The sequence below is a fragment of the Syngnathus acus genome, chromosome 9, assembly GCF_901709675.1.
Source record: "Syngnathus acus chromosome 9, fSynAcu1.2, whole genome shotgun sequence".
Taxonomy (NCBI): domain Eukaryota; kingdom Metazoa; phylum Chordata; class Actinopteri; order Syngnathiformes; family Syngnathidae; genus Syngnathus; species Syngnathus acus.
In genome coordinates this window covers 8282651-8309134 of record NC_051094.1, presented here as the reverse complement: position 1 = coordinate 8309134, position 26484 = coordinate 8282651, and the positions used below count along the sequence as shown (strand labels likewise).

Sequence of the window (26484 nt, the reverse complement as noted above, 5' to 3'; positions counted from 1 at the left end):
TACATATTACTACTTTTCCCTCATGCGGCAAAAATACATTGAAATTATTCAATTGTGAATATACTGGTTAATTTTTACAGTTTAAGGTCACAAAAACTCACATGCATATAATATGAAGATTTATTAATTTAATTAAAAACTAGTCATAAAACCAAACAACAATGAATTTTAGTCATTAAACAAATGTGGAAGAGGTTTTCCATCTGACAAGTGATGTTAACATCTTAAATTGAAATTAAGCCATCCGTCTAATAACTGAGTGAAAAATGTAAACACTCGCTTCTGACCGTGCTTTATTCAAGCCACTGCTTAACTATTGAGTGCTGCTTGTGTGTATTCGAGCTCAGAAAAAGAGCTGGTCATGCGATACAAGCGAAGCTTGGTCCTCATGCTACGCAGACACTGAGCATTGCGATCCAGAATCTCCTCCAGCCTGTCCACATAGTCCACAAATGCCTAATAAAAAAAGCAGGAAGTCCATCAGAGTAAAATCAAAGCCTTACAATGCAGTAAACAGCTGAATTGTATTTTTCCTGACCATATGAGGTTGCTTGGAAAGAAGTGTCTGCTCTTCCTGCAGTAAAGGCTCCATTTTCCTTAGTTTCTCCCAGTGGGCCTGGATGAGACGCCATCTTGAGAGAAAAGAATGTTGGGATTTTAGCATTACTGAAGAGCAACCAACCCATTGTCTATGCACAAAGCAACATCCTCCAACTTCTGATTTTCAACACAATTCCAGCTATGTTACTTACTTGGCATGATCCACTGTTCCAGAAAAGTCTGAGTCGCAGGGTCGTTCTTTGCAGTGCAACTCTGTAGGATCATCCATTTGGACTTGAAGAGATTTCCAGAGGAGTCCTGGTTCTGGTGCGGTGGTCCGAAGATTTGGCATGGTGTAGGTTCCACACATATTCTTTGAGGGTGAGACGGCTTTCTTTGGTGCACATGAGGGGGTTCCACGTGTCAGCTTTGCTGCGTCAGAAGTGGGAGACCAGAGGTCCTTTGATAGGCAGTCCTCACCTTTTGCATGTGTGAAATGCTCTAAATTGTAGTTATTGGCCAATTTAGTGTCCAAAAATGAAAAACAAATGTCTTTTGGGACACAGACGTCTGCATCTTTGGCATGCATGAAATGCTCCTTTATTATGTACTCATGGGACGACTTGGCGTCAGAGGTGGGAGGTCGGAAGTAGAATTCTTGGTGTTTATTCTTTGCATGTGTAAAATGGTCCTTTGTTGTGAACTTATTGTCAGAAGTGGGAGAGCGGTGATCCACTGGGTGGCAGATCTTTACGTCATCCTTCGTGTGTGTGAGATGGTCCCGTTTGCATTTACTAATCAGTTTGGTGTCACAAGTAGGTGGTCTGATGTCAATTTTGTCATCTTTATTTTCTGCATGTGTGGGATGCTCCTTTGTGTTCTTTTTGGCCAACTTCCTGACACAAGTAGGCGACTGGAAGTCCTTTGGGTGGCATATATCGGCATCCTCACCCTTTGCATGTATGAGCTCCTTGTTGTGTTTTTTTGCCAATTTGGTGTCAAAAGTGGACGACCGCAAGTTGAATTGTCTGTCTTTATTTTTTGCATGTGTGAGTGGCTCCTTTTCTCTCCCAAGTGGACAGAAATGGCTATTGCTCTGACCTACTTGAAACAGTAAGGGTGTGGAGGAGGCCTCACATTGGGAGAAGCTTGAGGCATTATTATCCTGAGACGTTTTTGTTTCATCCTCCGGATATTTCTGTAACTGAGTATTTTTTAACTGTTGCGGTTGCTTTATCTTTTCCTGGAAGGTTCCGACTACATTCTTAAGTTCACAGGCTGAGGAGATGGGATGGCCAGATTGCGCTTCCCGATGCGGCGGTTCAACAGCAGGAGGGCTGCTGAGGGTCTCGTTGACTGACATTAGACAGTCCGTCCACAGCCCGTCGAGCGAGGGGTCCATTTCCAGCAAGTCCTCTCTGTTTTCTCTGGTGTTGAAGGACACAACAGCCGCATCCACCACGGGGTTAGCCGACCACCTCATCTCCCCCTTTTGTGGCGTATCTTTTCCAAATGACTCACAACTTCCGACCCCACTGTCGTACACGGTCGGAGTGTCGTTCGAACCGGGACGACGGGCAGAAAGGGCGAGATGTACAGTTGATGATGTGGAGGAGCAGAGTGATTGGCGGCTGGTGGAAGGCGGCGAGACAGAGAGGGGCATACACATCTGCAGCTGCTGGTGATAATGTCGCAGGTGCTGCTGCTGCAACTCTTCGTCCATCGTCTCGACGTCTCTTTCTTTGGTTGACTCCTTCCCATTTTGGCGTCTCTCACTTCTCTTACACGAAATGTTGGTGCTCCAGTTTTCTTTGTTACAATCGAGCCTGCCGTCACCTTTTTCCTGGCAGTTTCTCGCTTCTTCAGGCCTGACCCCATGTTTGGCTCTTGCCGCTCTTTCCTCCCCATGTCTGCTGTTCCTAGGTGTGGAACAGTCGACAGGACACCCCACGATATTCCTTGGGGTGGGTGACACGGAGGCAAAAGTTGCTCTGGGTGTCGGTGTCTTTCCAACGCTACATTTTGAAGACGATGTGGTTTTGGATTCAGGTTCTCCGCCGCGACCCCTCAACTCCTTCACACTGTGGAAAATAAAACATATGTCCTGAACGAGGCTGCTCACCAATTAAACTTTTATTTTTCCCCTTTTCTCTGTCATGCTAGGCACCGAAGTCCTATCTAATAGAAAAGTTAACTTTGGCGCCGTCTTGTGACATCTATTGACAATTCTAAGTTATTTTAGTGGAAACATCACATAGCCTTCCAGTCTATCAAAATACGAGAAAAAAGATCACTGCGTTTTGCTTCTTCTTTGACAAATTGCACCAATGGTAACCCACACAAATAAACTCACTTGCCATTATGAACACTTACCGGTCAGCATATCTTAGTGTGTTCAGAGTGTGCTCTGTGGCAACGATAGAGGGTGAAATGTTGGCAATCATGCAAGTCATGGAGTTGCCAACAAAAGAATCTTTCAGGACCTAAGAACGAAAAAAAAACCACAGGAGTTTCATGAACTGGAAAATGACATTACAGAAAGACTGCAATGAGGTCTTAGTACCTGAGTGAGTTTGCTTTGTCTGAAAGGTGTGTGCCGCTGCTCTTGATCAAGGGAGCGAATACATTCTTTAAGCTGCAGCAGGGAAAGTTACAAATTATTTCAGGTCTTCCACTTCTGATGCTAAAATTGTCTAAAAAGCACACAAAGGAACACCTCATGCCTGCAGCGATTGAGGACAGAGAATTTCACCTTCCATCTCTCACTTTTGATACAAGTAGCTACATAAGAGTGTGTTGTTGCAGCTTACAGCCAACAGACTCTGGTTGATCTCAGCTCCCTCCATACGAGTCTGCCAGTCTTTTGTTGTGGTGTCCGACGCCCGCTCACTTCCCGCCAAGTCGATGAACCACATTCTTTAAAACAAAAACAACGGTCTTGTAGTTTATGAGTGTAACACGTATGCAGTATGCAGATAACATGCTGACGGGACAATGTAGGTCACCTGCCAAAGATCTGCTGGTTGGGGGATCTGAGCTGGATCTGAAGCAAGGCGTGGGACCGAGATGAGAGCGGATTGACGCTACTGACCCTCTTTGTGCGAGCCGCTAAACCCCGCGAGATCACCTTTTAACGCGATAAAAAGAGACAAAGATGGCATTATTTTATGCGCTAGATAACGAAAGACCTTCATTTGTTTTAAACGTCTGAGGCACTTGTTTACCCACCTTCAGCAGCGAGTTGACAGAGTCCACTCTGACGTCACAAAGTCCTGCAATGTGCACCACGCTGTGACTGTCCTCCCTCACGTACAACCTAAAAAGGAATAAAGCGGGAGTTTGGAACATTGGGAGATAAAAAAGATGAGGACTGAGTATTTTCTCCTCCTCTGGTTTCCCACTTCTATGTGACCAATATCTCATTTTAAGCTGAACTCCTGCAAAATCAAAGAGCACCTTTTCCTTTTGTTGAGCAGGTCATAGAGCTGACGACAGTAGATCTCACAGAAGCTGACGTACACCAGCATTGGGCTGCGCGTTGCCGACAAGTGGGCAAAGATGTCCTGAACTGCCAGTACATATATGCCGGCTTCCCCGGGAGAAGAACCCATCATGGTGTGTGTCTTGCCTGCGCCCGTCTGGCCAAATGCAAAGCAAGTGGCCTTCCCCCTACATATACAAATACGATTTGTCTCATTAGTACCGATATATACTGCTCATAAGGTCTGTTAAGGCTGGGGAGATCCTCTAAATCAGGTGTCAAACTCTAGGCCCAGGGGCCAGTTACGGTCCGCCACACACATTTATGTGGCCCGCAAAGACAAATTGTGCACCGACTTCATGTGTCAAGACTAAAATTACAAATCGTCTTCGCTTTTTAAAAAAAAAAATATTGCTAGCATTTTTTATTGCCATTCATTTTTAAAAAAAATATTCAAACGTCATTTAAGAAAAATATATTTGAATGGTTTTTACTAGTCTCTGATTTCAAAACTAGTTATTCATCAGTTTGTTGTGTAGCCTATGCTGTATATAAGGCATTGACAGTCATAAAGGCATAATGTCATAATAAATATGACTATGTTGCAGCCTGCGACAAAAACGAGTTTGACACCCCTGAGAGTTGAAATAAAACATGACAATTTGTCGAATTCATTGAATACTGAGAGAAAAAGTTCATACTAGCTGGAAAGAACCTTTTAAAAAAAAACTTACAACTGCCCAGTCGAGTAATTCGTGCTCAGAATTTCGATCTAAATAAACTGAAATAAAAAGTGATTCATAAATTGAAGTTGACACCTTACCCATCGAGCATGTGCTGCACCAGAGGGTATGCCGTTTTCTTATACACTTCCTCATTGGAATGACACTCTCCAAAAACTTGGTCAAAGTAGAACGGGTGCTACAAAACAAATCAGATAATGTGACATCATTGCTTTGTCGGGGTATTCTTGTTTGTAAATGAAAAAATTGGAATTGTCGTACCTGTAGAATGTACTGGGTGAGATCCAAAGCTTCTTTGCCTTCTTCCACAACCACGCACTCTGTGCTCGGCGTTATCACCACATCGGCTTCGCCCTTTTTTCTCTCACCGTGCGTCAAGGGTCGTTTCCTCACGCAGACGATGATCCTCGGCCCGTGGGTTTGCCTACAAAATCCAAATGGGAGAAAATGAAGCAACCACGATCAAATTTGGCCATCACTTACCACTCACTTTTTCACAGAAACGGGCTGAAGAGGAAGCCCGTAGTTGTACCCCGGTTTTCTCTTGGCTTCATAAACAGGCATTGGATTGCTTTCTTTATCGGTGCATCTCTTGGCTGCAGCTCTGGGTCTCGATTGCTGTTGGTGTTGTGAGTGGGGCGCGACATTCTTCTGGGGTGGTAGTGCGGAGGACGTATTGCACATGCCTAATCGTTTAGGGATGTCAGGCCTGCCGCTTCTCACCGGCGCCCTGTGGCTGTTGATCTGTGCAGAATGCTTGTAGGATGCGCCCTGGTCAGCTGCCGCTTCACCAAGTCTCAGCCCGCCCTGCTCCAGCGTTTGGACCAGGTGGACCAGCTTGTGGAGGCGGCTTTTATCTTCGGCCGTGTGGATCTCAAGGTAAGGTAGGTCCTCCGAAGTGAGGGCTACGAGATGGCCTGCTTGGCGGATCCCCATGGAGGTGAAGCTGAGAAGTACACGGCAGAATAAGCGATGGCTTGGCCAATTGAGTTTGAATTGAAGCTCTTATTACCGGTCGTGAAGACGGTCCAGGCCCACCACCTTGAGGCACTCAAATAGACTCAGTGTCATGATTGGATGATATTCCACTTGCCTCCACAGACCCTGGTGGGAGCCAATCGCTCACTTTCTTGATCAATTATGCTTGAAATCAAAACAGTAATTCCCCAGTTAATTTGCGGTTCACTGAACCGGTCGCCAGCCAATCGCAGGGCATACAGACAACCATTCATTCACACTCACAATCACACATACGTGCAATTTGGAGGGCTCAATCATGCATGTTTTAGAAAGGGCGGAAACGGGAACTGGTAACCGTTTGCAGTAATCAGTAGCCAAGGCTTTCAGTTTCCAAAACTTTGGTAAGCCCTGCTGTATAGCTACAGTGTGCTAGAATTGGGGGATTACTTTACCCATCCATATGAGATGATGAATCCAAATAATACAAGGTCTCTTACCGCTGCCATGGCAATTTGTCCCTGCTGCTTCCCCTTCCTTTGTGCCTTATTTCAATCAATGACATTGACCACAATGTCATCAGAATACTAATGAGGAACAAAGCACAGAACAAAAATGTGAAAAATGCATTTCCTGTGATAGTCGCCTTCACACAAATTGACACTGCACCCCTCAATAAAATCAACCAGTGTCATCATAACACCATTGACGTGACACCTCAAGACACCACACTTCAATATGAAGTAAAATTTGCGTAGCAGAGCAAAACTTCCGATCTATATGTTTATTATGGTTTTGTACAGTACTGACAAGTTTTGTGTCGTGACAGTGGCGGTATTAAGAGGTGGATTAAGTCAGGTTGCCATGCACGATCCGCCATTTAGTGTTCAAGCGCATAAATAAATAGACGTACATTTATAATAACAAAACATCAATGCAATTGAATGACCATGTTTAAAATTATTTACGGAACAACATTTTTCCGGAGTTGACCCATAAAAAAATACTTGAGAGCCTATTATTTGGGGAATTCTACGCATGACATATATGACAGCTTACCTGTGTGAATTTCGCGCAAAAATAAAATGGACATTGAAAAAGGCCGAAGAAAACGTGTGAGCACGTTTCCATGGTGCAATGATGTTTGAAAAGTACTCTGGACGCCACAGAGGCGTCGTAATATGCGAGCCTTTTTGACCAAAAAACGAAGTGACGGCGATAGTTTACCGCTGTTGCAGGTTCAAAAAGTGCGGTAAATCGCTCCCTTATTACAGTTTCCGTTGACAAGTATCGTTATTCCCGTACACTCGGGTCTCTATGGCGACGGCTCTCGCGGACGAGCACAAATAGAGGATAATCCAATAAAGATTTGAACACTCAGTCACGAATTATTAAAACATGTCACTCGGGTCAAGTGAACAAATAAATAGAGCTCCTCCCAGATTTACTTGTGTCAGAAAATAACGGAAAACGTTGTGAACAACTCACACTTATGGTCCCTGAAGAAAGTGGCAATGTAAGATGGCCGCCAGTGACTTCACTTACGACTACTACAGTAAGGAGGAAGCAGAATTTCAGGTTTAGGTTATTCTATTCGTCCGTGGCAGGGAGTACACAACTTGCCCAACCTTCAAACTCTCCGGCCGTTGCAGTTGAGTTGTCTTTTTTGTAAAATATTATTATTGTTATGAAGTAGACACGCGGTGTGACATTTAATGCACGAACCGAAAGTTGACACGGAGTTACATGTAACGTTAGCGTGAAGATAGCGTAGCGTTAGCCTAAACTCAGCCTAGTTGAGCATGTGAAGGATGTCTCAAAAATAGTTACGTTGACGCTCACATTGGCCCCTGAAAATTTCTTACAACTGTTGTGACGTCAGCCAAGATGAAAGAGAAAAGGGACGCTGCGGCTTCACCAGTGTAACATCTTTTTGCAGCCACTTTCGGTGGCTTAGTTCTTGCATCACAAACAGTCCTCTTCATCTTTATGTAGCCTCTTTCACCAGCATAAGTTGTTTTACCAAAGTATCTTTCCCCCGCCCAAGCCTCATCTCCCTGTTTTGCCTCATCTTCCTGTTGTGTTGACCTCTTATGGAGGAATAATTTGCCCTTCTAATTTCAATTCAACTTCATCCCCATGCAGAGCTTGCTCTTTTACTGCTGTGACTTCATGAGCTCACAGCTGGCTTCTTTCCTAGCATAGCTTCCGCTCCATCTTTTTTGCAGCTTTTCTTTATTAACCTTGATCGATCAATGGTCAATACACACTACGATTACTCTTCTAGCATCTTCTGCAGCATAGATAGCACATTATGCATCACCAGCATATTGCATATTTTTCTTTTTTTTCTGAAAATTCATTCAAAGTAAAAAAAAAAAAAAAAACACCAGCAAGGATGAACTTTATTGATCCTTTTCCTGAGCAGGAATGCCCCTGTAGCAAGAAACCAACATGTCCTGTGAGGAGAAGACTTGGCAGATTTCGTCTTCTCCTTTCCTTCCTCCACTTCCTCCCCCACCTGCCTCTCACTTCATCGGGAAACGTGACGACGTCATCAGACGGGGCCGTGTGACCAAGCTGGTGAATGGATGCCGCGATGTGCTAGTTGTGTACCACCAGGGAGAGTTCCATGCCATGGATATGCGCTGTTATCGTAAGAGTCTTTCATTTGAATACAATACCTTTTTTTTTTAGCCAGCATTACTTGCTCTTCATCTTCAGGCAGCTTCTTCCATCAGTATAGCTTCCTCTTTTCACCGAGGTATTTGCCTCTCTTGCGCTGGCATGTCTCCATGCCGCGCATTGCTTATGTGTTGACAGATGCAGGTGGTGCTTTAGAACAAGGAGACATCGAGGTGAGCTCTCATGCGTCTGAATATCGTAGTTATCACTATTTTACATCTCAGCTTTGTATCTATTTTACTTACCCATCAGGAGTTCAATGGGCGCACGTGCATCGTCTGTCCATGGCACAAGTACAGGATCACTCTGGCGGAAGGCGAGGGGCTGTACCAAGCTGTGGACAACCCCACTGTCAAACCTCTGAGAACTCACTGGCGCTCCAAGGGTGTCAAACAGAGGGTCCACAAAGTCACCGAAGTGAACGAGGACATATACGTCACACTGAATGACTCCAAAGAGGCCATTGAGTCTGATTACTACCAAACTGACACATACAGGACCAATTTACGCATCCAAAAAGTCCACTGACAAGAGACTGGGGCATGTTTTGTATGTACTGTACGTCTTTTTGCAATATTATATAACACATTTGGTTTTGTTCTAGTGGTCAAATTGTTATTTAATGAGTACAGTGGGGATATACAAACATACAGTGGGTCCCCGCTATTCACAGGGGATAAGAACTGAGCTGGCCCGCAAATCGTGAAATTCCGTGGTGCCCATTGAAATCCATCAAGGGGATAAAAATCTTTATAAAAAGTGATGATGAACATCAATATGCATTTTCCATGGAAAAAGGTGGAATCCCTTCCAAGCAAAAACATGGGAAATTAATTATCAACTATATTGTGGGTAATAATTCTCCAGTCAGACATTAAATGGATGAACAAGTCATGAAATAATAAAATATTTTTAAGATCCATCCTTTCTCTTCTCTACACCGCTTATGGTGTTTAGGGTTGCCTGGTGCAGGAGTCTATCCCAGCTGACTTGGGGCAAAGAGTTGCCCTACATTCGATGCACATGTAAGGCTACACAATAGTTGTCAAGCAGTCGCAGGGCACACAAAATACAGAGACAACCGTTCAGACTCACATAGACCAGCATTGTTACCTGCACCGGAGTCAGGTGAATGTGCTACAACAGCATCATATTTGGAGAAGGACTAATAAGAATTAATAATTATCTATATATTTTTTTAATTTTAGCACAAACATCCCCATAAATCAATATATGAATTACATGCCATGAAAAAAATTAAAGTTCAGCATAATGAGTATACATCACAACTTAATGGACACCCTTATAAATCATTTCACATTTGAATGAATTTGACATTTGAATGAATGATGAATGAGTTTTTTTAATTATCTATTCACCTAGCTTCATATTTAGTTTAATGTTGACACAAACAACTATTCATATAGATGAATATATATTGCAATGAATTAAAATAGCCATTAAATCACACAAAAAATTATATTTATATAAAAAACCATAGTCAAAGACTAGTATTTGGCGGTTTATTTAATTACTACTTCTCAAAAATATATTGTAATGGGAACGTACGAGTTGTCTTAAAAATTTAAAACCACTCCATGCCATAGGTGGCAGCAGTGCACAATTTAAATCTAGAAGAACAAGAAAAAGAAGAAGAAGCAGAAGCGTCATAATCTGCGCCAAGAGTTAATAATACGTATTACGATAAATGTACACATTTCTTAGATTTTATCAAGTTTATTTTAGCGTAGCATATTGACCAACATTTTTTTCATATTCGTCGTTTTCTGTAGTTTTAGATGAAATATGAACAATACAAGGGGATAAAACATACCATTGCGCCGTCGTGATGGCATCAGGTACGTTTTGTTGGCTTTCAGGAAACATCGACTTTACATGTTTCCAATCTATTGTGCTTATTTATTTGTGTATTTTTCCAAATTTGTTTCTGCAGAAGAGGAAATCAGCTTGTTGGTCATTGTCGTGGACGTTAACCCGATTTGGTGGGGCCAGCAAATCCAGCGTGAGCCGCAGGTACAGGTCGGAATGATGACATCAAACTTGACAATAATCTTCATGATATTCCTAATGAATCAAATGTTTTCATGTGGCCCTAGTTCACGCTGTCCAAATGTATGGATGCCGTTATGGTGATGGCTAACTCTCACGTGGCCATGAACAGGAATAACAAGCTGGCCGTCATCGCCAGCCACTGTCAAGACAGGTCACGCACCGTCTGTCTGTCTGCCCGTCCGTCTTTATACGTAGTCTGTATCAGTTTGTGTACATCTTGCTCTTCTGTCCCTCCATTTGTCTTGTCTATCTGGGTTCAAGTCTATCGACGTCTGTATCTATTAGGGCTGCATAGGTGAACAGTGTCTAGTCGCATTACTAAGCCTGAATAACTTGTTTTTTGAATGTACTCATTGTCAATGCTTTTTTGGTTTCAGTCACTTTCTGTATCCCAGTAAGAGTCAGTCAGATGGAGATGGCACCCAAGATGACGCGTGCTCCAGCGGTGACGGCAAGTACGAACTGCTGTCTTTCGCCAACGGCATCATTGCTGACCGGATCAGAAACTTGATGTCCAACAGTAGGTCAACTCCACTACTAAATGATGAATCAATTCAAATGTATTGTACATGAATTTGATGGGGAAGAAAACTTCTATCTAAATAAATGTTGGACAACAAACAGTTCATAAAGATTAAACGTAAATGCAATTGAATTGTACTTAGCAAATGTACACTACTGCATTTGAAAAACAAAAGGTTAAGACGCAGCGTTTGAACACTTATTCTTTGTGACACCTAGATGATTGATATGATATTTTATACTGTACGTTTTCATTTTGCAGTTGAAGTGACGGGCGGTTCCACTGACACTTTGCTGGCTGGATCTCTCGCCAAAGCTCTCTGCTGTATCCTTCCCCTACAATCTGCACAAGTGCTGTTTTTTATATTGCTAAATATATACTGCAAAACTGACATTTGAAAATTTGTACATCGTTTTGACAAAATACAAGAAAATATAAATACAATAATACAATATAAAGACAGAAAAAAACATCTTGCCAAATGATTATCTACTTAAAATATAAAAACAACTTTGGAAAAATTGCACATCTATTTTTTTTCAGTAATTAATCTCTTAATTATTTCAACTCAGATATTAACAGAGTTTCAAAGGAACTTGAAGGTACTTTTACTATGACTAGTCATAATTGTCTTGCATGTTTAATATTTCTTATGTTTTTTTCAGTGGGACAGGAAGTCAAGTCTCGAATTTTGGTATGTATTGATATATTACGTCAGAAGGAATCTTGCTAGATTTACTCCCTGAAGTATGAATCAAGTAAATCTGCTTGATTAGGTGATAAAGGCAGCAGACGATTGCGCTCTGCAGTACATGAACTTCATGAATGTGATCTTCGCTGCCCAGAAGCAGGTCATGACATGATTCATTTCTTGCTATTATTTGAACAATTATTGCTCATTTTACAATATTTTTACCAACACTTCAAATTATTATTATTATTTTTTTTTCAAAACAGAGCATCCTGATAGATGCGTGCGTGTTGGAGTCGGACTCGGGGCTCCTACAGCAAGTACTGTTTTATGCTTTTATTACGCACACACCATACTTGTAGTCATATATGTTCACGCACACACACACACACACACCATACTCTGATCTCTTATTATCACCATAAATTGATTCCACAATCAGTATTATGAAATCACTAATAATAGTGGTGAAAGTTAGAACTACAACAAAAAAATGCAAATATGAGACTAAACCAAACAGCCATCCATCCATTATCTGTACCGCTTGTCCCCGCATTGATGAAAAATACTAACATGACCAAATAAATACAAGTTGTTCTTCTGTGTCCGACAGGCCTGCGATATAACGGGTGGCTTGTACCTAAAAATCCCCCAGAAGGCGGCCCTGGCTCAATACCTGCTGGTGACCACCGCCACTCCATGCATTTCTTCACCCACTTACTGGTAATTGACGTCAAGGTGTTATAAACTTTTTTACTTTACGGCACAGTGGGTGTTCCTGCCTGATGGCGAGCAACGTTCACAGCTGCTGCTGCCACCGCCAGCTCATGTGGACTACAGGGCGGCGTGCTTCTGCCACCGCAACCTCGTTGAGATCGGTTACGTCTGCTCTGTCTGCCTGTCCAGTAAGTGCTCAGGTCTTTCTATTATAATTACAATAAATGCCCATAGAAATCCTAATAGTACCACTAGAAAGCTCTCAGCTATTCACTTTTTCCTATCCAGTTAATACTTTAAATTTAGTTTTTGTCCACTAGAGGGCGTCCAAGTAGCTTGAAATAAACGGAAACGTTCATGGTTGGTGAGGCACTGACTTCCCAAGGGTCAGATTTACAAATATATAAACCCAAAAGGGTCTCTTATTCAATTGGCTACTGGTTATTTTGTATCTCATCAGCATTCTACGCGCGCGCACACACACACACCCAGTTTGTGGTCTTACCTTTATTTGTTGAAGTCCATGCACCTATCCTTTGCCACAAAAATCTCCATTACTTTGTTGTGAAAGTCCTCTTCATTTTCAATTACTTTAGGCACCTTTTCTTTAATTTTGGCCTGCACCCCATTAAGCTCTGATGCCATCACAGCAGCTCAGTCATATGTTTGAGCTACTAGCTTTTCACAACAGCTATATGTCTTCAACACTCCCAAGACATACGTAGCTACAGTAGGGTCTCGTTTATCATCACTCACGTCATCAAATCCCCAGAATGCCTCCTTCACTTTAGTCCACTTCACTTTTAGTTACATCGAGCAAAAAAAGAGTTCTGTGCTTGTCTGTTGTCTCTTCTACCTCTACGGCAACAAATGGGGCAGCATTAATCACCCATTGAATCAGGTACGCCCCCCTTCGGTGAGGCAGAGTACTATCTGCCGCAACCTGTGCCTTTTTACTACGGTTTTATGTCCTATCAGCAACCTTAGTATTTGAACAGGAAATATGCAATTCCAGCGATTTTGACTATAAAAATGTTCAAAATTTGTCATACATAAAGACCACTGATGTGATAATGTTAATGATGTGCCATGCACGTGGTCCATAAAGTTTCATTACAGATCAAAAGAAGTCATTAATAATCATTTCTGCTACTTTCTTCACCACAGTATTCTGCAACTTCAGCCCCATCTGTACAACCTGCGAGTGAGTTTAAAAAACATTTTTTTAATCACATTAATATTTACATATTTTTATACTGAATATTTGTGTTTTGTAGGACGGCTTTCAAAATCCAGCTCCCACAAATGGTCAAAGGCAAAAAGAAGAAATTCAAAGCATCATGAGCATTTTTTTTCTATTACCGCCACAGCCTAATTAATCTTGTATAAAATGATGGTTAAACTCTAACATTTTTAATTTTGAATAATGTTTAACCAATTATGATTTTTTCAAACGTAAAATAAACGAAACATGCTTTGTCTTAATTTGAGTCTTTATTTATATGAAAGTAATTGAGGCTTATGGTGGAGACATGGGGACAATCTTACACCTGGTAACAAAACAAAGTGAATGATGAGTGACCGGTCAAGATTTTATAGCTGCATGTGCGCTGTAATGGACTCACCCCATCAGACCCTGGCCGGACCACCGCTGCGGAGTCAAGCTCACATGGGCTCTCTGCCCCCCGCGGACCACCGTCACTCGTAGTGGCTTCTACACCAATCCAAAAAAAACATAATTAGCACAGAACTATTCAGAATTTAACTTACACCTTTCAAGCAGCTTGAGATTGACCAAAGTTTCTGTGAACCTTGAAATAATCAGAGCCAGAATGTTCCAAATTGACAGGCACTTAAGAAGTTATCTCTTTTTTAATGGCTGGAACTGAAAGAGGTGGAGGCTATATAAGTTGAGGTGGCCATGTTTTGGGTGGATTTGTCACATTAAAGCGATCATCTTAGGACTTTGACACGCTAAGATATGTTCATGTCTATCTGGAATCTTACCCCTTCACTGTGCTGCACGACAGAAGCAATGTTATTGAGGCACTGGAAGTTGCCAGTGTTCACTGAACCAAACTCAACAACTTCATCTCCAATTCTCAAGCCCTTTTGCAAAATGGAGAGCAAAAAGTCAAGAAAGGCTCAAACATCAGAGCCAAAGGGTCGCTCTATCGCCACTCACAGCTATGGCGGCAGGCGAACCCTGCGTGATGTCATCCACCCGCGCAAAGGCGGGTGGGAGCACATCCTGCTGCTCCATGGCCTCCTCCAGAGCTTCTGTCTGACCGTGCAGGCGCTTGGCTTTTTCATGAGCGTGCAACCTGTGCAAGGCGTCCTCAATATCTGCCATGATGGCCTTGTGATCGTTCTGCAAGCCTGCAACAGCCAACGGTTCGAGATGTAATGTAGAGCTTGCGACGCAGATGAAAATGACTGTTTCAGCTCTTTTTAAAAGATGAGTACTTCTACTTTCTTCCAGCATTATATACACCGGATTTGCATATTATTACATACATAGGTTACTGTAATTTTCTCACACGACTTTCTGAGTGGGTAAGTGAATGTAAAAGGACAAAATGTGTAGAAAGAGCACACTACAATTTAGCCTACAACTATGACGTTACATTTTTCTTAAGTACATCAGTTAGAGATATTTGTTGTAACAGGTTACTTACACGAAATATTGTGTCTGGCGGTTCTTATCTGGTACAAGTTGATGTCGGCCCTCGGGTAACCTTCTGCGTCCACCAAGGGACCATGAAGTCCGACGCCTTGCTGTAAAAACAAAAAGCTAAGATATAATCATACAACACTGCACAACTTCAGCGACTGGGTGTTATATTCCATGAACTTACATCTTCCAGAACATCGTGGTATGCTTTAATCTGTTCTTCGATCTCATCTTTCTTTTTAATAAGGTTTTTAACATCATCCATGGAGGTTTCTGGATTGTTTTCGTTTGTCGTCTTCATAGTAACTTCCTGGTTGTGTTACAACACGTTTGTGTCCGGGCGGATTTAGTACTTCGGGCGGAACCTTCAAGACATACACATTTGATCGCTGGCGTAATTGAGATGAAAATATTTGAATAGCACTCAAAAATCACTTAAAGACCCTAAATATCAAAAATATATATTTAAAATGATAAATAATTTCTCTGGCTTTGAGTGTGGCTCATAAAGGGCGGGCTTAGTGATCGTTGGTTGTGATGTCACCAAAGATGAACGCTATGGAAGGAGAATGAAATACAGACGCAACACGGGCTAAAAAAAGTAGTACAACTTAATTTCACTGTTGGCAAGTTGTTGTTGTTTTTGGGGGGGGGGGGGGGGGGGATACAAATGTTAATCATGAAACAAATACACTTTTCATTTGCTTAAAAAGGTAAACAAAATATTTTGCATCATAAAGTCTTAATTTTCTTTATTATGGAAACCCTTCAAAAGCGAAAATATGCATGTAAACAGTGCAATTACAAGTACGAGTTATTTCTTAATTCTTTCACAACCCCATTAGCAGTATTATAGACCATCTTAAATTTTTACAAATGTATTTAATACATATATATTTATTATATTATAAATATTTTTTAGGAAAACAAATAAGGCTGAGGTCTACATTATCACAGTTGCTGGTCATCACGGAATGTATTTAAAACTTCCTTCATTTTGCCCACACCCTTAGCAAACAAGTGCAAACGATTCACATATACAAAGTGGAAGTACAACCTGTGCTTTTGTGATCAAGTAATGAAGTTATTGCAGAGCAATTAAAAATACAACAAGTACCTTTTGAGATTGGGATTAACAGTCTGTATCTGGAGACCCTACATGTTCATCTGTAAGAATCAAATGCTCTATTTCCGCTGAATCAGATGAGGTGGATGATGACGCTGATAAAGAGATATCGGTCACTTCTTCTTGTACCAAAGCCAGCTGGGATGTTGCCTGGTCTATCTGCGCATGAACTGCCTGCACCCAGGTCTGCAGCTGCACATTGAGGGCGTCCACTCCATGGTCCAGTCGCTCCTGTCGTGACATCAGCTCGTCCAGCAAGTGGCGCGTCTCACAGGCCGCGGCCTGCACCCCGCTGGCTGCCGCTGGGGCCCGTCCCCGACGCATGTAGCCCTCAAACTCCTCCGGGCTGAGGTTGAGCGAGCGTCCATCCAGTTTTTCAATGAAAGCCACTGCACAGGACTAGAAAGCAAATTGTAAGCAATGGGTTCATTTTGGAAATGGTAAAAGAACTCAGTCTGTACTTGGGTGTAAGAACAAATGATTCAGTTATTTTTCAGAGGCTTCAAATATTTGTAAGGTGTAAGAAACTTACCAGATTGGTGAAGTAGTAGCCGCTCTCTCCAGCCATGAGACTCTGCGGGAGGCCAAAACGGATAACGTATTGCATGTTGGAGTGCAGGCGAGGCGGGTTGGCCTTGAGCACCACGTAGACCAGAGCGGACAGGAAGTCATCGGCGTTGGCCGGCTCGCTGTTGGAGGTCGAGAGCGCCTCGAACACGTGCTGGCTGCACTTGGACACACACACTAGCTTGTCCTGAGGTGCCCGCTTGGCGTCCATCTCGATAATTGCCGTTATGGCCGGAAGAAAGGGGTCCCCCGTGATGGTGCTCTGCATTTCTGGGAAAGGTACGCTGAGCATCTGCGGGGTGACCCAGTTTAAAGAACTGCCGAAAAAGCAACAAAATAGGAAATGAGTCAGTGTCCAACCGTGAATTTGGAAGCTGTCAAGAACCAAAAAGTAAAGATTTGGGTTGTAGACAAGGATGATGTATATTGTATTATTTTTTTTCTGGAATGATCTTTTCTTTTTTTTTTTTTAAAGAATCCATTGTAACTTGAAAAAGAAAATTATCATTGCAATTGCCTATTTTTAACTTAAATTGCTTTAGTTAATTTAAATTTGAGCCAATTACACACTCAAGGGATTTTTGGAGGGAATTCATATTTTTTAAGTATACCTGAGGCTATTGTCATTCATTTATGTCATTGCATTCTCAAGGCATTGAATCAATAGCAGTTCTGGATGAAGACAATTTACATACGAGTGGTTGTTTTAAAGTGCTCTATGACTATAGTAGAGCTCAGCTGAGAATTAAAAACATCAACATGTGAGACAAAAACTAACCGTATCCTCCTCTGCAAAGTCAGGTCCTTCTGTTCATCGTCACAGCTGTCATGGCAGAAGACCCACTTGTGCAAGCGCGTCATAATGAGCTTCTCCACATGCTCCATCGTCCGAGTGAGCTCGGCTTCTGAAAAACCTGAAACGGAGGGTGGGGGATAATTCGCTGTTTTGAGGTTTGGTGAAATGGATGACTAGAATGGCAGTGAAGCGATTGGCATTGGGTACTCACTGGTGAAATATTCAGCAAACGACTGGTAGAAGTCCTGCACGAGGTCGGACTGCTTCTGCACCTGCAGAGCCTGCAGAACAACATCCAGTTAGAACACCCCCATGGCATCTTCTCCTAATATAATGACGGTAATTACATGATAGGCCTCCATTGTGTTGAGGAAGGCTGTGCAACGAGACTGCAGACGCTGGCAGGACGGGCTGCGGAGTGTTTTTAAGAAACCGGTGAAGTCTCCGGGTTCCAGCTTCTGGAAGGCTTTCAACGCATTCATCTGGCTGTCGGAAGGTTCTAACAGCAGAGGTTGGAGCAACATATACAACACACAAACATTATTACATTACATGTTCTGAAATTACATATTGTCAAAATACAGTACATCTTTATGAGCAACCAGTACGTGGTGCACAAGAAGTTGGGCTCCAGTGCTATGATATGATGCCTACGTTTGGGAGGGGATGGGCCACCCCAGAACAATCTTCTCATGGTGTTGATACGACGACCCTTCTCCATATTCTTCTTTTCTTCAAATTTGGAGAAGGTGGGTGTCGTGACTTCACCACTCTCTCTGCAGGAAGTCAAAAAAAGGAAGTCAGCGAGAGAACCAACTGGAATCCTGCCAACATTTTGGGAGGCAAATGAGCCTTTTAACAAATTCTTTTTAAACTCATGTGATACTTTCATTACATTTGTTTTTACACTTGAATGACTATGTTACTTTAATTAATGCCTGCACAGTTTACCTGGTGTCTAGTCGGCGGGCTTCAGCAGGCCGGACCCGCTCCCTCCAGCACTTGGAGCAGAAGCCCTGCCATGCGGGGTTCCCATAGTAACCACAGGAGTTCTTGCACAGGAGTTCGTGCTGAGACAGTCGGATCCCTCGTTGCTTGTCCGTCCACATTGCCCTGCGTTGTTTAATACTATATATATTAGGGGAAAATGGACGACAAAAATAAAATCATTCATATATATATATATATATATATATATATATTTCATACGTCCATTTTTAATGTCAACTTTTCAATATCTTTCAAAAATGTTTATTTGTTCCAGGCATTGAGAATAACACAAAAGTCCAAACAGAGGGACACACTTAAAAAAAAAGTTCACCACCTCTTCCGGAATTCCTCAAAACCTCCTTGTATAACTAAACGACCCAGGTTAAATCTGTTTTAAGACTTTGACAAACTACAGACTCGATTGCGTCACCCTTCAAGCCTGGTTCGACTGAATAAAAGGACGTCCAAATGTTGAGAAAGTCTGTTCGGCGTCCGCTTCTTGTTAGCATTGCTACTCGTTAGCATCTAAAGTCACCAGCTGACTGTCATCTGAGTAGGAGTGAGATAAGCGACGGCGAAAGCTCTAAACTAGAACCATTTAGGTTAAAAGATTTTAACCGATTTTGATGCTAAAGCAGAGTTCCAAAACGTTCCCAATGACACATAAAGCCAAATCTGTACGAGTAGAATTACTTACTTGTCAAAAAAGAGACGGATTTAGTGTAAGCAAGCGTTAGTTTACTCGGAGTGGACTACTCGTGACTAGAGAATGACGTCATAAGAAGTCGACAGTGTTGAGAATGAGAGAAAAACGAGTCTGTAAATCTGCCAAAAGGATTACTTTTCTGAGTTTTGATCAGCGAAAAAAAAGAAGAAAAAAGACGTATACAATTGTGACATGATAGTGATGGTGTTGTGATATGTCTTTTAACTTTATCTCTTAAATGTTATAATATCAAACAAAACGTAAAAATAAACTCTATTGCCGTGATGAATTAAGTTGGAAAGATGTTTTTTCATTTATTCCTGCAGGAAACGTGGAAAACAACGCAGCAGTACAACATGAAAAGAAAATGTGCTTTATGAAATAGCATCATGCATATTCTGCAAACAGGTGTTTTGTTGCAAGATAATAAACAAACAAAATCACAAATGACTTGTATCAAATGACTGGAACAAAAAACAACGGAATCAAAAAAATAATACTCGTAATATATATATATATATTTTAAATTAGGCTTGCAAAGTGAGCAATGCTGTGGAACAAGTCATTTTTCCCAAAGTGGACTCAGCTAATAAATAAGATATCTATCTGTTATTTTGTTACATTGAATGAACATCTTTGACTGTCTGATTTTTTGTTGATTGATTGAATTGATGTAACATACTTTACATTTTACAAGCAAAAAAAAAGCCATGATATAAAAATATGCATTTTTACTGACTGTACAAGGACAATAATTCTGAGTTCATACACTGCATTCACACAATGGGCTCAAAATAGGGTGACAACATAAATTGTTATACCCACAGTTAATTTGCATCAAAAGTATATTATATACTATATATAATTGTCTCTTCCAAAAGGTCATTTTTATGAAAAGGAGGGCTTACAAGACAGTGGCAAATTACTTTATTGTCATCCGATGACATGAAGTTAACTATGTATCCTGATGTAAAAAAAACATCTTAAGAACCTATGCTGTTAATCACACAGGAAGTCAGCCATTATATGTCAAATCATGGCTTTTGTTTGTTTCCAATGGTCAGTCTGCAGCTTTTATTACCTTTTTTTGTTCATGTGTGGTGTAGTGTTCCACATATTTGACTTTCTACAATTGGAGATTTCTGCTTCGTGATCTGGTTACTAAGATGAGAATTTCAAGGGCTATACATTCACTCCTGGCACTAACCCCTAGCAGCCTAACCTTAACTTGGTGGAGAAGAGGGGAAATAGTTCTTGAACAAATCAGGATAGCAACTGTACCGCTTCCAACACCTCAGATGAGAAGTTCAGACTGACCAAAACATTGTTTGCCATCACCTCCTCCAAACAGAGGCTGTCCTGGTGGACCAGTCTGCTCTCGGACGTGGGACTGATGACAACAATGCGAGGGACGCCCTGCTGTTCCGAAGTCGGCAACTCGACGGTCGCGGCTCGACCGACGCACAGAGAGTCGGCCGAGTTGCTCTTGCAGCCTTGCAGCCTGTCAGGAATGATTTTGTCCCTCTTTGAGTCTTTGTGGGTCAGACTGCGACTACGCCTCCTGGTAAGAACTAGCAGGGGGAGAGTGGCGCTGGTGAGAGTGCTGGAAACCAGTTCATGGTCACAGTTGTTGGATGACTCAGTCATGGTATATGGATGCTGGTGGTGGAAACAAATTTAAAAATAAAATAGACATGCATGAGCAAAAAAAATGAGAGACTACATGCAATGAGAGAAACAATATTTCCTCAAAGCCACCTTCTCGACTTTATGGGTGGTCTTCCGCTCTGATGACCTCCTGCAGGAACTACCTCTGCTGGACTGACGGTAGGATGACGTGCTTCTGAAGGAATCGCCCAACTTCCCGCCTAAAGGCTCCATCTCCACGTCTCTCGGAACCTGCAGTAGGTAATGCGAGCCATGTGGTCGCACACATGTAGTACATGCATTGTTAAAAATGTTTTATTAAAGTTGAGTTGAAATTTTACTATGTTCTAATTGAGTGATTTGTTTATTTCCAGGGGTACACGTGCATTAGACCGTGAAAATGGATGGGTACAGTACTTTGTTTCTTTAAAAAATTAAAGGATTAATTTCTATTTGTGGCCACGTTGTACTGTATGTTGTTTGCCTGATATTTGTCTCTTTTTTTTCTTACAGTATAACCATGCAAAAACCTGTTTTTGGTGGTTTGTTTACCTCATTTTGGATGGATTCTTATTTTGTCTGTGTGGCAGAATGTAAACAGTTCATTTGTATTCATGTTCATCTACCATGTCAGTGGGTTTGGAGGATGTGCTGATGAAGTGAGTCCTGGACGCGCTGGACTGGCGACTGATGATGGAGTCTCTGAAGGAGGACTCGCTGATGGATGAGGAGGAGATGCACTCCTTTCGAGGGGCGGGAGACAAAAACCACAAGCAGGGAAACTTCTCTGCCAGAGTCATCCTGAATATACAGCAAAATAAATAAACAAATAAATAAATAAAGGAAGAAAAATGCATGCAGACAATGCGAAATTTACAGTATGTAATATGACCTACATTTACTGTACAAAGGCGGGAGAGCGACACTTACTAGCTCGTCAGGTTTGCACTTGCTTCTAGTAGATGCGTTGTGCTTCTTGTCTTTTGATAATTTAACAATGCTGATTTGGACTTTGTTGAGTTAACTATATGTTTCTCTTTGGGTTTGCGCTCTCAATCGGTTTTACGTGGTGAGCTAAGCCCCCCCCCCCCCCCCCCCCCAAAGGATGTGCACATTTACAGTAGCAGTCTGTGGTTGCACTAATTACCTGTATCTATTATGAATGATGGCATAGATGAAAGGGTTGTAGATTGTGGAGGCTTTTGCTATAATAGCTGGAACAGCCTTGGAGTATGGTGACAAGATGTTGGCATGCCTGCAAAAGACACAGTGAAAAAAAATCGGATTTTATCACACATTTTTGATGGTAAATACAGCCAAATGTTTTTTGTAGAGCATGAAAATATTGGCGTCCCAACAGTTCAGTTACCCTGATCTCTTGATGTTTTGTTACATAATCCAAAGGTCATGTTCGTTCAGAGATTATCTGAAAATGTGTCTTAAATCCATCTGCTTGTGTGTTTGTGATTTCCCTTTTGAACGACGGAAAACAGATTTTAAGTAATATATTGTATTGTTCGCAATTTCATCAAATGTGTTTATATGGGCAAAGGTTTGAGCGGATAAAAACACTTGAACAATTTTGCCATCTGCTCTCGTTTATAAATTGTCCATGGACTGCTTGGCCCTGATATTACATAACATTTTCTGTGTTATTTTGGAGAGTCCACTAAAAATTCAATTAAAGTGCTGCAAACTCATGGTAGGCTACCATGAAACCATATACGGTTGCCTTCATCCAAGTTGGTGACAAATCTTTCCACAGTGGGCACAATTGGGTGAGTTTTGCTGGCTGTCTCGAACCTCTAACATACATGCACGTCAATTTATTGCGTGAATCATATAACTAGTTTAAAGTAGTCTTACCCAGCCCATGAAATGAGTGTAACGCAGGCGTACGGTGACCAGGAAAGGACATAAACAACGATGACCACAAAGGCAATCTTGGCCAGCTTCCATTCGCTCCTGATGGATTTCTGATGGAGCAAGGTGGATTTCCTCACCTGGGTGCCCAGTCTCTCCACCTCCCTGAAGACAAGAAGATTTGCTCATTGTTTAACCAACATGAAGCATGTAGTGGTAGAACGCCTGACTCTCACTCGCAGGTCAAATCTTTGCCAACTTGACTTAGCACCCACAAATCAACCGCTTTAGGCCTCCTGCTCACCTGCTGGTATTCCTGACTGCCAGAAACATGAAGAGGTAGCAGTAGAAGATGATGAGAAGCGGGATGAAGAAGACAAAGCAGCACAGCATCATGGTGTAGCTCCTGTTGGCTGCTGTGTATGTGACGTAATCCCAAGTGCATGATGTCATCAGACCTTCTGGGATGTAAGAGCCTACGCCAAGTAAAATTCAAATTAAGGATGTATCTGTAATAACTAATAAATTGCATTAATAACAATAATAATGTCATTTTACTTGTTTCAAATTGTAGTTTGTTTGCCAAATTGTGATCCGCAGTTGTTTTCAAAACATAAACAGTAGTTTTTGTTTGCCGGAAAGAAAGTACACAAGTCACTAATAGATAAGGTCACATTATTTGACTTATTCTAAAAAGTAGTGTTTCGTACCAAATAGTGGAGCCACAACTATTTACATTTTGCTTACCAAATCGTGAGCCCAAAAGTCACTCATAAATTCCAATACATTGTTCAACTTCACATTTATCTAGTAGGCGGCGGCAGCAAGAGACTCACTCCATCCAACGAGAGGAGCCAGACTCCAGGCCAGCGAGTACAGCCAGACGGAGAGGATGGCCAGAGTGGTCCTTCTCTTGGAGCTCCAGTGGATGGTCTTCAGCGGTTTGGTAATCACCAAGTAGCGGTCGATAGAGATGGCCAGCAGGTTTATCATGGAGGCGATGCCAAACAAGGCACCGCAGAATGCATACGTCTTACAACCTGTGTTGCCAATCCAGATGTTAAATTCTTTGTCTGTTCCATGGAAGTACATACTATATAGGATGAAAGATCAGGAATTACCCATCTCTCCAAACACCCATTCCTTGTAGAGGCTGTTGATGAAGAAGATTGGTGACTGTGTGAAGGCCATGAGAAAATCGCTTACTGCCAGGTTCACAATAAAGTAGTTGGGCAAGCTGCGAAGCTTTTTGTTGCTACAAACAAACGCAAGAGAAGTTTTTGAAGTACGGTTATTAAAACTGAACTTGAACAAAAATGCATCATGGTGAGTAGCTGTAGTGTGCAAACAAGAAACAAGGCAGTCAATGGCAGAATTTTGGCCACATACAAATAGTGAGCACTCAGCATTTGTGTATTATAAAGATCAGCTTGCGCCGGCCAAATAATGAGCCACCACCAATGTTACATCATTTTGTGCAATGTCACTGTTTGTTTTGTCAAACAGTAACATCACAACAAACATTCGGTAATATTGTCCATCGTATATAGCAGCTTGTGGTTGCCAAATAGTGAGACAGAAGCCCACAGGGTGACAGATCGCAACATATCAGTAAAGACTGGAGGGGGAATACGAGCGTTCAGATCAAAATTGGATTAGTGTCATCCCGGGTTAGGGGTTGCTCGTTCTGATGGCCAGCGCTACAATTTGGATTATAATCTAAAGCCTGAGTGAGCCAGAACTGGTTGGTACCACTTTTGAGTGATGGTGACCCAAATGTCAGCATTAGTCAGATCTCTGATAAAGTGCTTGTCAAATAGTGAGCCCACCACTAATGTTTCATATGTTTGTGATAAATAATGACGCCACAACTAATGTTTTAAATGCCCATTATAAACTGTAGTTTGTGCTTGCAAAACATACAAATAGAAAAATTATTATGACTGCTTATTAAACGTAACAGTTGATTCAATAAGGTCCTGCAATATGCCTCAAACGTTAAAAGAAAAACAAAATGTGCCATATCATCTAATACGATAAACTGAGATCGAATACAGTGTGGTGTGTTGCAATGTGATACGACGAGATTCAATGAAATAAGTGTTGATAAAATAAGACGATAGGTGGTTTGATACAATTTGATCGGATACAAAATGGTGCAATGCAATGTGATAAGCGTGAATGAAATGGGATGAGGTCTGATCTGATGCAATGTGATATGATGCAAGATGTGGAACACAATATGATAACTACATTCTGTTTCATTACAATACAGTGCAAGACAATGTAATACAATACATTACGATATGATACCATTGTACAATTTACTTTTTAGGTCCACTGAGCAACATAGCGGAATAAGACTGAGAACAAATTAGGTTCGGTGTATCACACCCGTCCCCCAGACGACGGATCCTTGCATACATAATCAAACCTAACCCAAAAGCCTTTACTACTGTTGCTACATTCTAATAACACAAAGACAAAAAAAATGGAGATCATTTGAGAGGCTATTGGCAATGATTGGTCCACACATTGATTACATGTGCATTTCTGCAACAGAGACTCTACACGCTTCGCTTTTTAAGGTACAAATGAAATGACAAATACTCCGAAACCTATCGACTGATATCTTTCACAGCTTTTAAAGCACCAAAGAATAGAGTTGCGTGTTTGGCATGCCATTGGTGTTGATTTATGTTGAGTTTTATTGACTGTTGCTGCCTCATTAGTGTCTGAACGCACAACACCTATTGCAGGAATAGCATTCGAAATGCCTCAATGACATTCTCCACTTTATTTACCTGTAGAACGCAAACATGACCAACGCGTTGCCTGCAACGCCCAGCGTGCCGATGACCAGGACAAACGAGGCCACCACATAATGCGCGTGGTCGGGCACATCCACCTTGTTGAAGAAGTTGCTCTGGGTGTGCGCTCTCTCGGGATCCATGGTCTCAGTGGACCGTGTCATGCTGAGCAAGAGGAACTCCCACTGTTTGCGCTCTGGGCTTCATGATCAGACGGTCCTCTCTAGCCGCTGCTTGAGAGTAAAGTTGTAATGGGAAGTCCACAAGTGGTTTCAGAGATAAGAAAATGTCCTCAGTTTGGAAGCGTCTTTACATTACAACTGCTGATGACCTCCTCCGGCGTCCCTTCACACCAGCTGTGCACCGCTCTCTCCTCTCTCATCATCTCTCGCCCTCCCATCTCTCTCTCTCTCGCTCTTGCACACTCGCTTTCAGCTCCCAGCTTTCACGTCACCAGGCCCAGAAGCCCTGAGCCTTAACCCCTCTCCTCTTTCCCTAGCAGATGCTTACGTAACGGGCATCATGATTACTATCAACAAGACGCTGAGCATCAAGTTGTCATCGCGAGCAGTGTGGCTCGCGGCTGGAACCGACAAGCATGCAAAAAGCACCCGTGGAACCAGGCAACTAATTGCGGCAGCCCAATTATTCAGCTTCACTACTGCGCAAGCCACACACACTCTTGCTTTGGCTTGTTGTGCACTTGCAAATAGGCTGCGCATGGACTTTTCAACCCACGTGCAGCTGTTTTTGACTCATTGGAGTGATGCTTCTGTAACCTTTGCTGCAGAAACTACAGCAGAATAGCTGAAATATGTCAACTAACCAGTAGTTTTCTTAAGATAATTGCTGAATTATGGGTGTAATAAATTTTTTTATCGTCGAGTCAAATTTA

The 26484-nt window shown here is 42.0% G+C and overlaps 6 protein-coding genes across 13 annotated transcripts; 2 read left to right on the top strand and 4 right to left on the bottom strand.

The window, feature by feature from the left end:
- Positions 1-145: 145 nt before the first annotated feature.
- On the bottom strand, positions 146-7155 carry LOC119127630 (kinesin-like protein KIF24). The gene is made up of 15 exons (XM_037259623.1): positions 6532-7155; positions 6222-6308; positions 5777-5907; positions 5255-5710; positions 5026-5188; positions 4845-4942; positions 3997-4209; positions 3769-3856; positions 3546-3667; positions 3351-3456; positions 3104-3175; positions 2914-3023; positions 753-2621; positions 539-632; positions 146-456 (listed from the first exon to the last, which is right to left on the bottom strand). The coding sequence occupies exons 3-15, from the start codon at positions 5833-5835 to the stop codon at positions 310-312; spliced, it is 3597 nt and encodes a 1198-aa protein (XP_037115518.1). The 5' UTR covers positions 5836-5907; positions 6222-6308; positions 6532-7155; the 3' UTR covers positions 146-309.
- An 89-nt stretch (positions 7156-7244) lies between these two features.
- On the top strand, positions 7245-9333 carry LOC119127631 (Rieske domain-containing protein). Of its 4 annotated transcripts, none has more exons than XM_037259625.1 (5): positions 7247-7372; positions 8150-8377; positions 8545-8579; positions 8659-8943; positions 9062-9333. In XM_037259625.1, exons 2-4 carry the CDS (start codon positions 8176-8178, stop codon positions 8932-8934), a joined length of 513 nt encoding a protein of 170 aa, XP_037115520.1. In that variant the 5' UTR covers positions 7247-7372; positions 8150-8175; the 3' UTR covers positions 8935-8943; positions 9062-9333. The 4 variants fall into 4 exon arrangements, with proteins under 4 accessions (XP_037115522.1, XP_037115520.1, XP_037115521.1 ...); XM_037259626.1 differs by having other exon boundaries at positions 8659-8964; positions 9098-9333; XM_037259627.1 differs by having other exon boundaries at positions 7245-7372; positions 8551-8579; positions 8659-9333.
- Positions 9334-10020: 687 nt separating this feature from the next.
- gtf2h3 (general transcription factor IIH, polypeptide 3) lies at positions 10021-13895 on the top strand. Its single transcript, XM_037259430.1, has 14 exons — positions 10021-10116; positions 10200-10265; positions 10361-10440; positions 10524-10630; positions 10857-10999; positions 11264-11326; positions 11575-11604; positions 11668-11696; positions 11779-11853; positions 11960-12013; positions 12307-12375; positions 12463-12598; positions 13578-13614; positions 13688-13895. The coding sequence occupies exons 2-14, from the start codon at positions 10256-10258 to the stop codon at positions 13752-13754; spliced, it is 900 nt and encodes a 299-aa protein (XP_037115325.1). The 5' UTR covers positions 10021-10116; positions 10200-10255; the 3' UTR covers positions 13755-13895.
- On the bottom strand, positions 13886-15423 carry psmd9 (proteasome 26S subunit, non-ATPase 9). Its single transcript, XM_037259431.1, has 6 exons — positions 15269-15423; positions 15089-15188; positions 14596-14789; positions 14418-14519; positions 14036-14124; positions 13886-13960 (listed from the first exon to the last, which is right to left on the bottom strand). The coding sequence occupies exons 1-6, from the start codon at positions 15383-15385 to the stop codon at positions 13930-13932; spliced, it is 633 nt and encodes a 210-aa protein (XP_037115326.1). The 5' UTR covers positions 15386-15423; the 3' UTR covers positions 13886-13929.
- A 396-nt stretch (positions 15424-15819) lies between these two features.
- Positions 15820-19373, bottom strand: LOC119127034 (rab5 GDP/GTP exchange factor-like). Of its 5 annotated transcripts, none has more exons than XM_037258704.1 (8): positions 19261-19373; positions 18525-18701; positions 18228-18349; positions 17921-18075; positions 17785-17854; positions 17556-17691; positions 16743-17094; positions 15820-16609 (listed from the first exon to the last, which is right to left on the bottom strand). In XM_037258704.1, exons 2-8 carry the CDS (start codon positions 18680-18682, stop codon positions 16217-16219), a joined length of 1386 nt encoding a protein of 461 aa, XP_037114599.1. In that variant the 5' UTR covers positions 18683-18701; positions 19261-19373; the 3' UTR covers positions 15820-16216. The 5 variants fall into 5 exon arrangements, with proteins under 5 accessions (XP_037114599.1, XP_037114602.1, XP_037114600.1 ...); XM_037258707.1 differs by having other exon boundaries at positions 17921-18072; XM_037258705.1 differs by having other exon boundaries at positions 18525-18686; positions 19261-19355.
- A 190-nt stretch (positions 19374-19563) lies between these two features.
- On the bottom strand, positions 19564-26003 carry LOC119127033 (melanopsin-A-like). Its single transcript, XM_037258701.1, has 9 exons — positions 25584-26003; positions 23901-24034; positions 23616-23819; positions 23084-23255; positions 22783-22944; positions 22064-22171; positions 21543-21717; positions 21028-21168; positions 19564-20928 (listed from the first exon to the last, which is right to left on the bottom strand). The coding sequence occupies exons 1-9, from the start codon at positions 25751-25753 to the stop codon at positions 20533-20535; spliced, it is 1662 nt and encodes a 553-aa protein (XP_037114596.1). The 5' UTR covers positions 25754-26003; the 3' UTR covers positions 19564-20532.
- Between the last annotated feature and the right edge of the window lie 481 nt (positions 26004-26484).

Coding starts and splice junctions, on each gene's coding strand:
- psmd9 (XM_037259431.1), bottom strand. CDS start 15,385: ATGAAGACGACAAACGAAAACAATCCAGAAACCTCCATGGATGATGTT. Junction 14,790..15,088: donor CGCCAGACACAATATTTCGT/GTAAGTAACCTG, acceptor TGGCTGTTGCAG/GCTTGCAGAACGATCACAAG. Junction 14,125..14,417: donor TCGTGCAGCACAGTGAAGGG/GTAAGATTCCAG, acceptor GGATTGGTGTAG/AAGCCACTACGAGTGACGGT.
- gtf2h3 (XM_037259430.1), top strand. Junction 11,854..11,959: donor TCTTCGCTGCCCAGAAGCAG/GTCATGACATGA, acceptor TTTTCAAAACAG/AGCATCCTGATAGATGCGTG. Junction 12,014..12,306: donor ACTCGGGGCTCCTACAGCAA/GTACTGTTTTAT, acceptor TGTGTCCGACAG/GCCTGCGATATAACGGGTGG.
- LOC119127033 (XM_037258701.1), bottom strand. CDS start 25,753: ATGACACGGTCCACTGAGACCATGGATCCCGAGAGAGCGCACACCCAG. Junction 24,035..25,583: donor GTCATGTTTGCGTTCTACAG/GTAAATAAAGTG, acceptor GTTTGTTTGTAG/CAACAAAAAGCTTCGCAGCT. Junction 21,718..22,063: donor ATCATTCATAATAGATACAG/GTAATTAGTGCA, acceptor CTGTATATTCAG/GATGACTCTGGCAGAGAAGT.
- LOC119127034 (XM_037258703.1), bottom strand. CDS start 19,088: ATGCTAACGAGTAGCAATGCTAACAAGAAGCGGACGCCGAACAGACTT. Junction 18,073..18,227: donor TGGCCCATCCCCTCCCAAAC/GTAGGCATCATA, acceptor CTCTGCTGTTAG/AACCTTCCGACAGCCAGATG. Junction 16,610..16,742: donor GCTACTACTTCACCAATCTG/GTAAGTTTCTTA, acceptor TTTGCTTTCTAG/TCCTGTGCAGTGGCTTTCAT.
- LOC119127631 (XM_037259625.1), top strand. CDS start 8,176: ATGTCCTGTGAGGAGAAGACTTGGCAGATTTCGTCTTCTCCTTTCCTT. Junction 8,378..8,544: donor CATGGATATGCGCTGTTATC/GTAAGAGTCTTT, acceptor ATGTGTTGACAG/ATGCAGGTGGTGCTTTAGAA. Junction 8,580..8,658: donor TAGAACAAGGAGACATCGAG/GTGAGCTCTCAT, acceptor CTTACCCATCAG/GAGTTCAATGGGCGCACGTG.
- LOC119127630 (XM_037259623.1), bottom strand. CDS start 5,835: ATGACACTGAGTCTATTTGAGTGCCTCAAGGTGGTGGGCCTGGACCGT. Junction 4,943..5,025: donor TCACCCAGTACATTCTACAG/GTACGACAATTC, acceptor TTTGTTTTGTAG/CACCCGTTCTACTTTGACCA. Junction 3,024..3,103: donor GACAAAGCAAACTCACTCAG/GTACTAAGACCT, acceptor TTTCGTTCTTAG/GTCCTGAAAGATTCTTTTGT.